General features: G+C 38.9%; 1 protein-coding gene across 8 annotated transcripts in view; it reads right to left on the bottom strand.

Annotated features, from left to right (window-relative positions):
- The window catches only part of mpv17 (mitochondrial inner membrane protein MPV17), a 106,409-nt gene that overhangs the window by 74,578 nt on the left and 18,599 nt on the right, over positions 1 to 13,232 (bottom strand). For 7 of the 8 annotated variants that reach the window (XR_011340507.1, XR_011340508.1, XM_069886587.1 and 4 more), the window contains exons 3-5: positions 7,407 to 7,522; positions 6,321 to 6,413; positions 4,114 to 4,209 (exon numbers count right to left, since the gene is read on the bottom strand). Coding sequence is in view for 6 of the 8 variants with exons in the window: in XM_069886587.1 (XP_069742688.1) it covers positions 4,114 to 4,209; positions 6,321 to 6,413; positions 7,407 to 7,522 (305 nt within the window). In the remaining 2 variants the exon portion in view is untranslated. The remainder of the gene's footprint in view (positions 1 to 4,113; positions 4,210 to 6,320; positions 6,414 to 7,406; positions 7,523 to 13,232) is intronic. The other variant, XM_069886588.1, reaches the window with a different exon arrangement.

Below are 13,232 nucleotides of genomic sequence, written 5' to 3'. Positions count from 1 at the left end.
GTTCCTGAACCTGATGGCATGATTCTTATGGCGCCTATACCTCTTTCCTGATGGTAGCAGTGAGAACAGAGTACGTGCTGCGTGGTGTGGATCCTTGATGATTCCTGCTGCTTGTAGAGCTCGTCGAAAGTATCAAAGACTTATTGATCCAAACCAAGGCTTTTATTAGCAAAAGACCGGAGCTCTTCACAGGTGGCCGACCAGTCCGGAATGATCCGACCTGGCTAGGGACACAACCCTTTAAGGCCCAGACAGTAGGCGTGGCTAAGCTCTCAGCCAATCGCTGTAAGCACAGTCTAGATACTGTAACTATATGCACTATAAACATTGGTGATAGATCTGTACTATCACACTGCTCTCCGACGGCAGGATTCCCTGTAGATGTTCTCGATGTTGGGGAGGGTTTTACCTTTGATGTCCTGGGCTGTGTTCACTATCTTTTGCAGGGCTTTATGCTCAGTGGTAGTGGTTTCCACTTGATCCAGCTGGTTAGTACACTTTCCACCACAGGGTTTCCGATGTCATACCAAACCTCTGGAAACTCCAGAGGAAGTAGAGGCACTGATATGCTTATTTCAGCATGCCTTTTGTGTATTGGGTCAAGGAAAGATCCTCCAAGATGATGACTCCCAAGAAATTAAATTTGCTCACTATCTTCAGAACAATTACAATCTTTCATTATTGTAAATGCACACAGATTTTAAGAAAAAATTTTCTTCCAACTTCTGAGATTGTTTTCACTTTTGCCATATTTTTAAGAAGTTTTTTTTTACACATTTCCTGGGACCTATTGCATCAGATTTGGTTTTGTAGCAGGTCATGTCAATTAGGCCCAGCCACAGTTGTTAGGAATCCTTCGCTGTTTCCATTCTCATCTGGAATCTCCATTAGTCCCAATGAAATCATCTTTTACATGATAGCAACTGATAGTGTTGCATAGGAAAAGTCCCCCGTCCTTGAGGACATTTTCGACAATAATAAATGACCCAGAATACTTTCATTCCAGAAACAGTTCATTTTCATTCACACTACATTGAAATAGTGCTACAAAATCAAATGCACAGCTAGGAAACTAAAAATGTTGATGAAGGAACAGTGGTAGCAATTATCTCTATGAACTTTAGAATAGCCTATTGGCCAAATCAATCCTCAGTGGATACAATAGCCCTGATCCTTCACTCTGTCCTGACACATTTAGAGAACGATATCACATATGCCATCATTGATCATTGAGCAGCTCGGCATTCAACACATTCATACCTCAGAGGCTGGTGAATAAACTGTCCTTGCTGGGACTCAGTACCCCTCTCTGCAACTGGATGCTGGACTTCTCAATGGAAAGACCACAGTCTATGCTGATTGGCAGCAAAACCTCATCATACTGAGCACTGGCACATATCAAGGCTATGTGCTCAGCCCACTAATGTTCATGCTGTTAACTCAAAACTATACTGCCAAGTTCAGCTCCAATAGAATCATCGTTTACAAATGAAACAACAGTAGTTAGCCTCATTGGCAACAATGATGAGTCAGCTTATAGAGATGAAGTTGAAAAGCTCAACGTGAAGAAGACAAAGGAGAAGATTGTGGATTTCAGGACTATCCCCACTACACATTAATGGCTCCATCGAAGAGAGAGTGGGGAGCACAAAGTTCCTTGGTGTCCTTTTTAGGGGCGACTATCCTGAACCTACAACTACTGACCATAATCCTAACAACGTTCTACAGGAGCACAAGAGAGAGCATCCTGGCTGTCTGCATCATACTGTGGTATGGTAGCTGGTAAGCTTCATATCAGAGGAGGTCAGTACAGAGAGTGATTAAAACTGCTGAGAAGATCACTGGGGTCTCCCTTCCCCTTATTATGATATATACAGGAGCAATGCTGAAAGAGGTTTCAAAGAATCATTGAGGACCATCTGACCCTCAGTATCTTTGAGACACTTCCATCAAGGAAGAGAAATGGAAACATTAAATTCAGGACTGCCAGGCTAAGAAACAGCTTCTTTCTATGGGTGGTTAGAGTTTAACAATTCTAGAAACCTGTAAATTACTTTTATATTTATTTTGTATCGCTATAGTGTTTGTGTGTTGGGTATACTGTGTGTGTGCACAATGGTCCAGAGATAAGCTGTTTCACCAGGTTGTATATGTACAGTCAGATGACAATAAACTTGAACTTCTCAGTGGTGGTTTGTGTCCAGTGGTGTACCCATGTTGTTTTGGATTTAAACTGGACAAATACATGGTACTATATATTGACAATAATATACAGTAAATGGCATATGCTAAGAAATGTTGAAGAACAGAGGAATCTTGGAGTTCAAGTCCATTGTTCTCTGAAAGTTGCAAAACAGGTAGATAAAGAATTAAGGTGGTGAAGGGTTGATCATCAAAATCTTTTTCCTTTGACAGTAGTATCAAAAACAAAAGGGCTTATGTTTAAGGTGAGAGGAAAGAATTTTAGAGAGGATATGAGTGGTAAGCTTTATTTTAAAAACAATATGGGTCAAATGAGATACATTATTTACATTGTCTAAGACAGGGGTGGGCAACCTAGTCCGTGATCCAAATTTATTTGACTCGGTGTGCGGCTGCTTCCCAGTGTGAGGAATCCCCTCACTCTGTGCGTGGTTCCCACCTTCAGTGTGTGGCTCCCCTCAACTCAGTGCAAACTCCACGGTGCATGGGTCCCCTGCTTTGTGTGTTGGAGGCTCCACTCTCTATGCACAGCTTACCCACTCTGTGCATTGGAGATCCCCCTGCCCTCTGCACCAAACTCACCCCCCTGCGCCAGACTCCCTCTCCATCCCGCGTGAGAACCCCCCCCCCCCTGATGTTCTTCCTCCTCTCACGGTGACATTATCTCGCTATCTGAGAGCCTTCTCCTCTGCGTGAGACTCATCTCTTCTGTGAGAAACCCGTGTCTGTGAGAATCCACCTCTCTCTCTCTTGGTCTGCAACACCACCTCTTTCTGTAATGCTCTTTCAACTTACCTGTGTGGTACTCCTCTCTTTCTCACACTTCCTGTTTCTGTATGTGAGACCAGTGTGTGCATGACACCATCTCACTGTGTGACACCTCATCTCTCTTCAATCATCTGCCTTTCTGTGTTGGACTCCCTCTCCTTGTGTGTGCCTCCCCCTATCTGTATGAAAATCCCTCTCTTTCTCTGTCACTTCCTCTGTGTGTGTGTGTGTGTGTGTGTGTGTGTGTGTGTGTGTGTGTGTGTGTGTGTGTGTGTGAGTGATCCTCTCTCTGCGACACACCCCTCTCTCTGTGTGATGTTTACCCTCTCTTTGTGTGACATTTCCCCTCTCTATTGTGACATTCTCTCCCTCTCACTCCTATCTGTTTTGGGGTTAGTTATTTTCTTTTCATTGTGATTAATTTTTCTCCTTTTTGACTTTAAAAAAAAAAATTGTGTAATTTTAATGACTAACTCGTGATTTTTGGTGCAGATTTGAAGATGCCTTCTCTAACCTGAAATGCATCATCATATCTATTCCATCTAATCATTTATTTATCCATTTATTTATTTCATTTATGGTAGCATTAGTGCGGCTCACCGTTCAACCTCTGACACATCATCACATGATAAAAGGTTGCCCACCCCTGGTCTAGGGAATTGAGAACTTGAGGATAGGGGGATCAGAAATTAGAACCAGGTTTTCAGGAGTGAAGTTAGGAAATACTGCTACATGGAGGAGTGGTGAAAATGTGGAGCTTTGTTTCACAAATACAAGGTCAGATACTGATTTGGGGTAGATTATTATTAAAAATATGCCAAAAGGACTAAGCAGTAAAATGAGATCACAGATCAGCCATCACCTCACTGAAGAGCAGAAAATTTAAAAGAATATGCAAAAAATATGCATGTGAAGCAGAAATGAGCATTTAACATTTTTTAAAATTAAAAGTTCAAAAATGATTACAAAATCATGAAGCACAAAAGGAAACAAACTTTCCAAGTCGCCATTCCCTGAATCCTATCTCACAACTCTGAAAATATTTTCCTCTCTACTACATAATAAGCAGGATTATGCTTGCAGTTCCAAATCACTATTTAAGGTTAGTTCAATTTCTTAAAGATATAAATAAACATTACTCACCTTCTGTAACTTTAACCATATTTTTTCCTGTGAAAGCCCACCCAGGAACCCAGTTACTACAATGAAACCAGCCAAGAAACAAGGAGCAAGGGCAAACTGGAAGGAAAGAAAATACTTAGAAAAACGTCCTTACAATTTTACAAAATGACAAGTACAATAGACATTAACAATAAAGTTTGCATGATTGAGCTGAGAATTATTACTGAATAGAGAAGATTATGTGGTCATGGAAGTACAAGAATACCCATGTGATTGTCGTTAATATTTCCTGCTATGACAAACTTTAATTTTCACTTAGGCCTGTGACAGTCCAAGCAAGCTTAAATCAAGAAGATTTTTACTTAAAGTGCTGCACTTATTGTGATGGATGCAAAAATGAGCACATATTAGTTCCCACTCTGTCTAATCATTTCCACAAAATGCATTATTTGAAAAAAATAATTAATTTAAGAATATGATAGAGAGAGCGTAAAAAGTTGAAGGAAACAGCCAAGTACCTTTAGCACCACGTTACCAACTTCGTCAATAAAATGAAAGAAATGAGACTCTGCTTCTCTGGTGAGAAGAGAACAAAGACCATAATGTAACAATAAACTTGAATGCCTTTTGTACATGGTCTTGAACAACTTTTGCACAATGTGCATACTGTTTTTTTTTGGGGGGGGGCCAGAAAGACAAAGAACCTACAAATAATCACATCCATCATACTGATAGAGACAAATTTAAATATAAATTTTATGATTAAATCAAAGGCAGTCAAGTTCCACGAACATATTATTAAGTGCAAGGCCAGAGTTTAATGTCTTAATTTCTACTTAGAAAACTAAAAGAAACTTCAAATGCAACTCAATAGAATCAGTTGAGTTTAAGTTAATGAATGCAATCCTAATGGAGAAAGAATCATTTTCTTCAGTGAAAGAAAAAAAATATGTTTAGCTAATTTATTGAAGTTCTTTGAAGTAACATGCTTTATGGATAAAAGGGAACCAAACAGTTGACGTTCATAACATTGGTTTGACATTTGATAAAGTTATTGACATTAATGGTTATTGGGAAAAATAGAGCCATATGACAATCTAGTGAGGACAGAAGATTAGCTGGCAAAATCCAAAGGTAGATGTGTATCAGGGATTAGTGGTGGGACTTCAACTTCTTACAATTTATGTAAATGACTTAGATCCAGGCACTACTTTTATTAGCTGTCTTTATGTCATCAGCAATTTAACAATTACATTGTGTAGAGAATAAAAGCAGACTACAAGCAGATAGGTTAAGTGATTAGGCAAAGATCTGCCAAATGAAATATAATCTGGGTAAATGTGAAATTCTCAATTTTTGAAAGCAAAATAAGAAAATAAAGATTATGATCAAACTGCACAGTTCTGAGAAACAGAGGGATCTGAGGTCTTCATGCATAATTCACTAAAAACTAATGCACAGGTACAATAAATAACTAGAAGGCTCACATAATATATTCTATATATTTCCGATGAAAATGAATGTAAAACATAAGGACTTTGCTTTAGTTCTATAGTGAATTAGTGAGACAACACTGGAGTGGTATACAAGTACAGGCCTTCTTATTTAAGGGGAAAAAAAGGCAATTAGATGCAAGAAATTTAGAGAAGGTTTACTGGAATGGGGAGGTTGGCCTATGGTTAGACAAGAGAAGCTTGTCTTTTAGAAGAATGAGAGGTGACTTGATTAAAGTGTACAAAATCATTAGTGAATGTGGAGAGAATGCTTCATCCTGTGTGGAAAATATCTCTGTTTAAAAATATTGTCCTTTTCAGGCTCATGCTGAAATATTGGCTTAGAGGTTTGAGAGGCTGGGTCTCTTTTCATCCAAGGAGAGTTGGATTGATACTTCACAAGCAAGATGAAGACGGGTGGGGTTGCAATCAAATTATTATCATGTAAATTCAAGGGGTAAATGATCTTCTCCTGGTTTTAAATAATATGAGACACAATATTGAAACTAGCATTCTCAATTTGTGACTTTTTTCATCTTTGTCCAGAATTTTATCCTGTTATATTCCTTCTGCCTTAGATTCTTTCTTCTAAAACTGGTAAGCTGCACATCTCCCATACGCCACCATTATACCAACATTTGTCAGATCTGGGTGCAATCTTTGAGATTGCAGTGAATTTTTTTTCTTAAATACCACCTTTTATGATTAGGTTTTGGAGCAATTTTCCAGACTGACCTGATCAAATAACATTTTCTTAAAAGCTGCAGTTTTTGTTTGCCCAACTACCAGTCGATCAAGAGTCCTGTACCATACCCCAAGAATAGGACCCTGTCAGAAAGGATAACAAACCAAAGTTACCAGAACTTACAATTTTCATCAATATTTTTCATTTTTTTGTAACCTACTCTTACAGAGAATGTAGTTAGTGAGATTCCTAAGGAGGTCTGCATTTCTTCAGCTTTGTAATAACAAAAAATATTCATGATATACAGGTATGTTAAAATTTGATCTGTCAGAGTTTTGCCCACACAGAATCTATTTTTGTTTATTTGCATTTCCATTCTCATTTTACACCACTAGCCAAATTTGCGGATCAGCAAATTTGTACATGGCTCTCTGGATCCCGAACGAATATGACGTCACAACATAGATCCTTGTGAGGCTCAATAGTCACCGTATCCTAATAATAGAGCATGCATAAAACCATTTTCTCCTCTATTTTCTGCATCAAATTACTTTCCAAAGATACAAATTTACCAAAGCAAAACACTGCACGTAATGGGAATCTAAAATAAAGCAGAAAATGTTGAAAGTAATTAATAAGAGAGGAATCAAAGTTTATGTTTTCAGATGGTTATCTTCCATCACTACTTTGCCATTTCTATGGGCCTTCATCTCTTATCTCAGAATTGTGTGAAACATTTATCAAATGACTTCTGAAATTTCACACAATTAACAACATAGACATATTCTAATACTATAATTATAACCATATAACTGTTTACGGCGTGGAAACAGGCCATGTCGGCCCTTCAAGTCCACACCGGTTCACTTGCCAATGCCCCGGGGCAGAGTTAGCCCCAATAGTGTTTACATAAGATTACTTGCTCTAAAAAATGTGTTTGTTTGACAATATAAATCCACATTGATACTTTCTGATCAACTCAATTTTTTTTCAACTGCTCACACAATCAGTCTTTTGCTTTTGATTCCAGTAATTTAAATTGATTACTTTTCCCTTCTGTAAACACAAACTCTATCTAGAAAACATGTTTCTTTCATTCTCTAATTTAACCTTCACCTCATCATTTCCAGACTTACCACATAAATTAACCCAACAGTAGTCATCTTTATTGTCCTTTTTACATTGTGATTTGCTAAACCTTGCCGTTCAACCAGCTGCTGTGAAACAATGTCACTGAATCCAACCAAACCACCTGCAAAAATTTAAGAGCATAAAAAAAATCTTTAGCTTAAAAACAGATTAAATTACTAGCATCAAATCAATGCATTGAGTAAGTTTGGCTACTTCAATTATGGAATTATTTAACAACAATGTATGATAGGCATGGATTTATTTTAAGAAAGATTAATGAACCCCTTATCTTGACTTTATGTAAAGCAACAGTGATTTTAACTCAATTTATCAGAAAAAAAAGTTGAAAGACTAGCCATAATTTTCCTGAATGGCATTATAGCTTCCATGTCTCTTCTTCAACCTCTTATAGCTCCAATCTTTGGCTTGGCTTCGCGGACGAAGATTTATGGAGGGGGTAAAAAAGTCCACGTCAGCTGCGGGCTCGTTTGTGGCTGACAAGTCCGATGCGGGACAGGCAGACACGGAATTATAGCTCCAATGGTGGTGTGCTAATGAACAACCTGATTCTTGAGATTTGACCTTAACAAACACAGGATATACATGTTCACTTTGTTGTACATTGTTCCCATCAGCACAATTTAAACATTTGAACCAAATCCCAGAAATAAAAAAGGCAACACGCTAATCCATTCTACTTCAAACCTTTTCAAAATTCAACATTTGTACATTATTTTTAATACATATTTGCTATTATACTTAGAAAGTAAAAGCACAAATCTTCCCCTGATGAAACCAGCAACAAGTTTGGTTTGGTTCTTTCCTTGTTACATTTAAGAAAAGACTGGATCATTACATGGATAGGAGGGGACTAGAGGGGTATGGACCGGGTGCTGGTCAGTGGGACTAGGAGGGTGGGGATTTGCTATGGCATGGACTAGTAGGGCCAAACTGGCCTGTTCTGTGCTGTAAGTGGTTATATGGTTATATGGAATGAGAAATAGTCAAATGAATACACATTTAATTAATGCACTGAAGGAAACAGCATTTTATACATTGGCAAAATACCTACAAAATGTAAAAATGTGCAAAAAATCTTTGAAAAGTAAAAAGAGTTGTCAGATTCATTTGTCATGCATTGAATTGATCGAGAGAATTATGGCAAGCATGTTTTTTTGAAATTAAGTATCATACCTCATCATACAGTTTCAGGATATTCATTCAAACATGAAAACTAATTTTAGTGAAATGACAAAAAAACTGCAAGAAATATACTCTTAATGCACATATCAATCACGGCAGCAACAAAAAATGAGGAGCTTGACATGATAAACTATACAGATCAATGCAAGTGTTCTACGTGATTATAAAATCCAACTCATCTGCTTCCGATTCACTTTACAAAGCCTGGTGGCATGCATTTAGTATGTCTGTGTCAAGTAATTATCGAAATGAAGGATGGTTATTGTCAAATTTAATATTCCATGTGCATTGGCTGGAATCCTATAAAATTAATATAGCTATCTATTGGAAGTGAATACAGTAAAACTCCTAGTATTCAGCACCAACAGGGATTGCAGATGCCAAATAAATGTATTTTCCGGTTGCTTGAATTCTGGATACCAGGGGCTTTACTGTACTATAATTTCCAGCTGCTGAAGAAACAAGTAAAAACCCTATCAACACAGGCTAAAGGTACAATTTATGATGGTATGTGGGTGATATCTGATGTTACTCATAGCACTATTGACAAGCATACTGTTACGAGCCAAGAGGACCCAAATCATAGCAGCAAAAGAAATTCACCAAGACAAATTGTTACTTAAACAAAAGTTGGTTTTAATTTTCTTTAAACATAAAAACAGGATCAAACTTTAACTTATTGCTATTAACTCTACCTAACTTAACCCCCTTCTAATTCTAAGTGCACTTGTATGTAATGTGTAAATTTTCAGGAAAGTTCCTTGCTTTAATAGTCCAATCATTCACTTCTTACTTCTCCAAGTTCACCGGTATCAGGCAATTCTTATATTGTGCACAGAATTGAACATTTATGAATTTTCACCAGGCTCTGGCGCTGAAAGGTAAATGGTTACAGCTTAGGAAGGTTCTTGTTGATTTCAGAGAGATTTGTTGCTCGTTGGACACACACAAACTGATTTCCTCCAATCAGTCACTTCAGAGTCTTGCCAAAGAAACTTGCCCCATCATGGGTTTTCCAAATGATAATGACTTCTTCCAGATCAGCACAGAGTTCCTCTCATTTCCCTTATTTCAGGAGAAACACTAGCCAACCATTTCCTCTTGTAAAGATTAATAAGGGTTTTTGAACAGGCTGAACTCAGAACTCAAACCTGTCTTCAAAATGGGGTTTTCAACAACCCTGCCAGCTTGCCATGTTGCAGCCTCAATTGCAGAACTGACTTCTCTCTCCCTCTCTACTTGAAAAAACCAGAACCCCTCTTAGGACTCCAAACCCACTCCTCGAAAGATCTTTATCAGCACTTGAGCCCAAACTTCTCCCTTTGCACCTGCTTTGGAAATTCTTTCCAAAGCAGTTCCATTGTCTTTGCAAAAATCACTGGTGGCTGAATGTCCAGCTTCAGCAAAGCTCTTGCATTTTAAATGAGATGTGAAGTGTTACTCTGTTTGTGAAGTGATCAACACTGAACTCCTACAATCTATCTCTTTTAAAGACATATTTATGTATAATATAACCTTTAACAATATCTTGTATCAATCAGGGCAAATAACAATTATCAAAGCAGTTACAATGCAAACATGGAAGTGCTCCTCTTTAGACAAAATGCAGCTCCTGTGAACATCAAATTGCAATACAGTAACATTGCAATAGGAGTCAGTGGCAGACAATCCAGAAATAGCATATATAAACTGCAGAAATTTTTCTCAGTAAAGAAGCATTTTTTAAAGGCAACATTTTAACACTATGCTGTGTTTACATCCGGTACCGCACGGATGGCAGTCTCTTCAATCTGAGGCGCCTGCAAACTCACACCAAGACACAAGAGCAACTTGTCCGTGAACTACTCTTTGCAGACGATGCCGCTTTAGTTGCCCATTCAGAGCCAGCTCTTCAGCGCTTGACGTCCTGTTTTGCGGAAACTGCCAAAATGTTTGGCCTGGAAGTCAGCCTGAAGAAAACTGAGGTCCTCCATCAGCCAGCTCCCCACCATGACTACCAGCCCCCCCACATCTCCATCGGGCACACAAAACTCAAAACGGTCAACCACTTTACCTATCTCGGCTGCACCATTTCATCAGATGCAAGGGTCGACAATGAGATAGACAACAGACTCGCCAAGGCAAATAGAGCCTTTGGAAGACTACACAAAAGAGTCTGGAAAAACAACCAACTGAAAAACCGCACAAAGATAAACTTATACAGAGCCGTTGTCATACCCACACTCCTGTTCGGCTCCAAATCATGGGTCCTCTAACGGCATCACCTACGGCTCCTAGAACGCTTCCACCAGCGTTGTCTCCGCTCCATCCTCAACATTCATTGGAGCGACTTCATCCCTAACATCAAAGTACTCGAGATGGCAGAGGCCGACAGCATCGAATCCACGCTGGGTAGGTCACGTCTCCAGAATGAAGGACCATCGCCTCCCCAAGATCGTGTTATATGGCGAGCTCTCCACTGGCCATCGTGTCAGAGGTGCACCAAAGAAGAGGTACAAAGACTGCCTAAAGAAATCTCTTGGTGCCTGCCACATTGACCACCGTCAGTGGGCTGATATCGCCTCAAACCGTGCATCTTGGCACCTCACAGTTCGGCGGGCAGCAACCTCCTTTGAAGAAGACCGCAGAGCCCACCTCATTGACAAAAGACAAAGGAGGAAAAACCCAACACCCAACCCCAACCAACTAATTTTCCCTTGCAACCGCTGCAACCGTGTCTGCCTGTCCCGCTTCGGACTTGTCAGCCACAAACGAGCCTGCAGCTGACTTGGACATTTACCCCTCCATAAATCTTCGTCCGCGAAGCCAAGCCATAGAAGAATGCTGTGTAACATACTGATAAAAGGGACAAATCAATTTCCTGATTCCTTTCAAAAGCATCTACCTCAAGGCATTATTTTACTTTTTAAACCTTTGAATTTCATAGAACAAATTCTTCTACATTTAATTAAGGCAGTGATTTCAAATAGCTTCATAGTATTTTTTTTTTAAAATTCAAATGTAAGATAATTTTCAGTGGTAGATAGAGGCTACCTAATAAAATGTACATTTCTGAAGGGCAAGATGTACTGTGTGGTACATAGATCAACAATTTATTTATTAGCTTAGATCAGTGGCTTTCAAACTGACCCCCTAAACTCACATTCCACCTTAAGCAATCCTTGTGCCATAGGTGCTCTGTGATGAGTAAGGTATTGCTTTAGGTGGTATTTGAATGGGAAGGGAAGGTTGAGAACCACTGCTCTAGACTCAATTGTTACTGAAATATCTTGCTTGAGAAAATTTGTCATTGGCCTATTTCCTTTGGAGTTCTGAAACCATGCACATAACGACTCAATTAGGTACGATTAAAACAGTGGTTTTCAACCATTTTTTTCCCACTCACATACCACCTTAAACAATCCCTTACTAATCATACAGCACATGGCATAGGGATTGCTTAAGGTGAAAACCACTGGCTTAGATGAAGGTAGTGAAAGTATGGTTGGAAGGTATGAAAAAACATGAGTCTAGAAAGGGGTACAAATAGGTAAATCATAAGCAAGGGGGAACCTTGCTTATGATTTACCTATTTGTACCCCTTTCTAGACTCATGTTTTTTCATACCTTCCAACCATACTTTCACTATGTGAAATATCCTGTTCTGGCCCAAGTATAAAAATATCTGAATGGCAGAGTCTGGGTGTCTTGGTGCAAGATTTATAAGAATTTAGTGTACAGGTTAAAAAGATAATTAGGAAAGTTAACAGGTTATCACTTCTTGAAAGGGAATTGAACATAAAAGTAGGAAATTCTGCCTCAGTTACATTTGCAAGATGATGTTTGGGAGTAGTACACAGTACTGGTCTCCTTATTTAGGGGAGGGACACAAGTGTGTTGGTAGGATTTAGTCGTGTAACATTTGGGTGGGTGGGTTGGATCATGGAGGAACCACTGGACAGGCTGATCTGATATTTTACAAAGTGAAAGGAAGCATGACCAAAACATAAATGATCCTGAATGGTTTAGACTGGAGGGATGTGTATGCTTTCACTTTGAGAGAATTTAAAAACAAGGGTTACTTCTTAAAAATAAGGGTCAACCATATAAAACAGATTTATTTAATGTCACAGGCTGCGAGTCTTTGGAATCCTCTTCTTCAAAGGGCAGTGAAATCAAAGTCTGAATATTTTCAATGTGCAGGCAGATATAATTCTGAATTGGCAAGGAGAAGTTCAAAAGGTCTTCAGGAATGCAGGAGTTGAGGTTATGATCAGATTGGTTTGATTTTATTAAATGGCAGAGTGGGCTTGAAGGCCCAAGTGACCCATTCAACCATACAAACTGGGATGCTTAAAAAGAAAATGCAAAGTAAGATTTGGAGTTTCTCCCTTTTTCAGCACCATTGAATTCACTTCTATAGAAAATTTGCACACAATTATTTGTCTGCTTCATTCTCATTTGGAGAGAACATAGGGAGGAGTGGATCTTCCTTGAACTTAAGAAAGCCGAAGACACCAAAGATCATCAGTGATAAAACTAACTTTTTCTGAAGAGAGGGCTGAATCAAGGGGTTTTTGTTTGGCAGTCAGCTGCTCCCAGGCAATTAAATCTTAGGGTGACTCAGACTTGTTATTCATTTCAGGTCA

Source organism: Narcine bancroftii, chromosome 6 (genome assembly GCF_036971445.1).
Source record: "Narcine bancroftii isolate sNarBan1 chromosome 6, sNarBan1.hap1, whole genome shotgun sequence".
NCBI classification, from domain to species: Eukaryota; Metazoa; Chordata; class Chondrichthyes; order Torpediniformes; family Narcinidae; genus Narcine; species Narcine bancroftii.
Note: the sequence above shows the minus strand (reverse complement) of the source record. Positions and strands in the feature narration are given on the sequence as shown.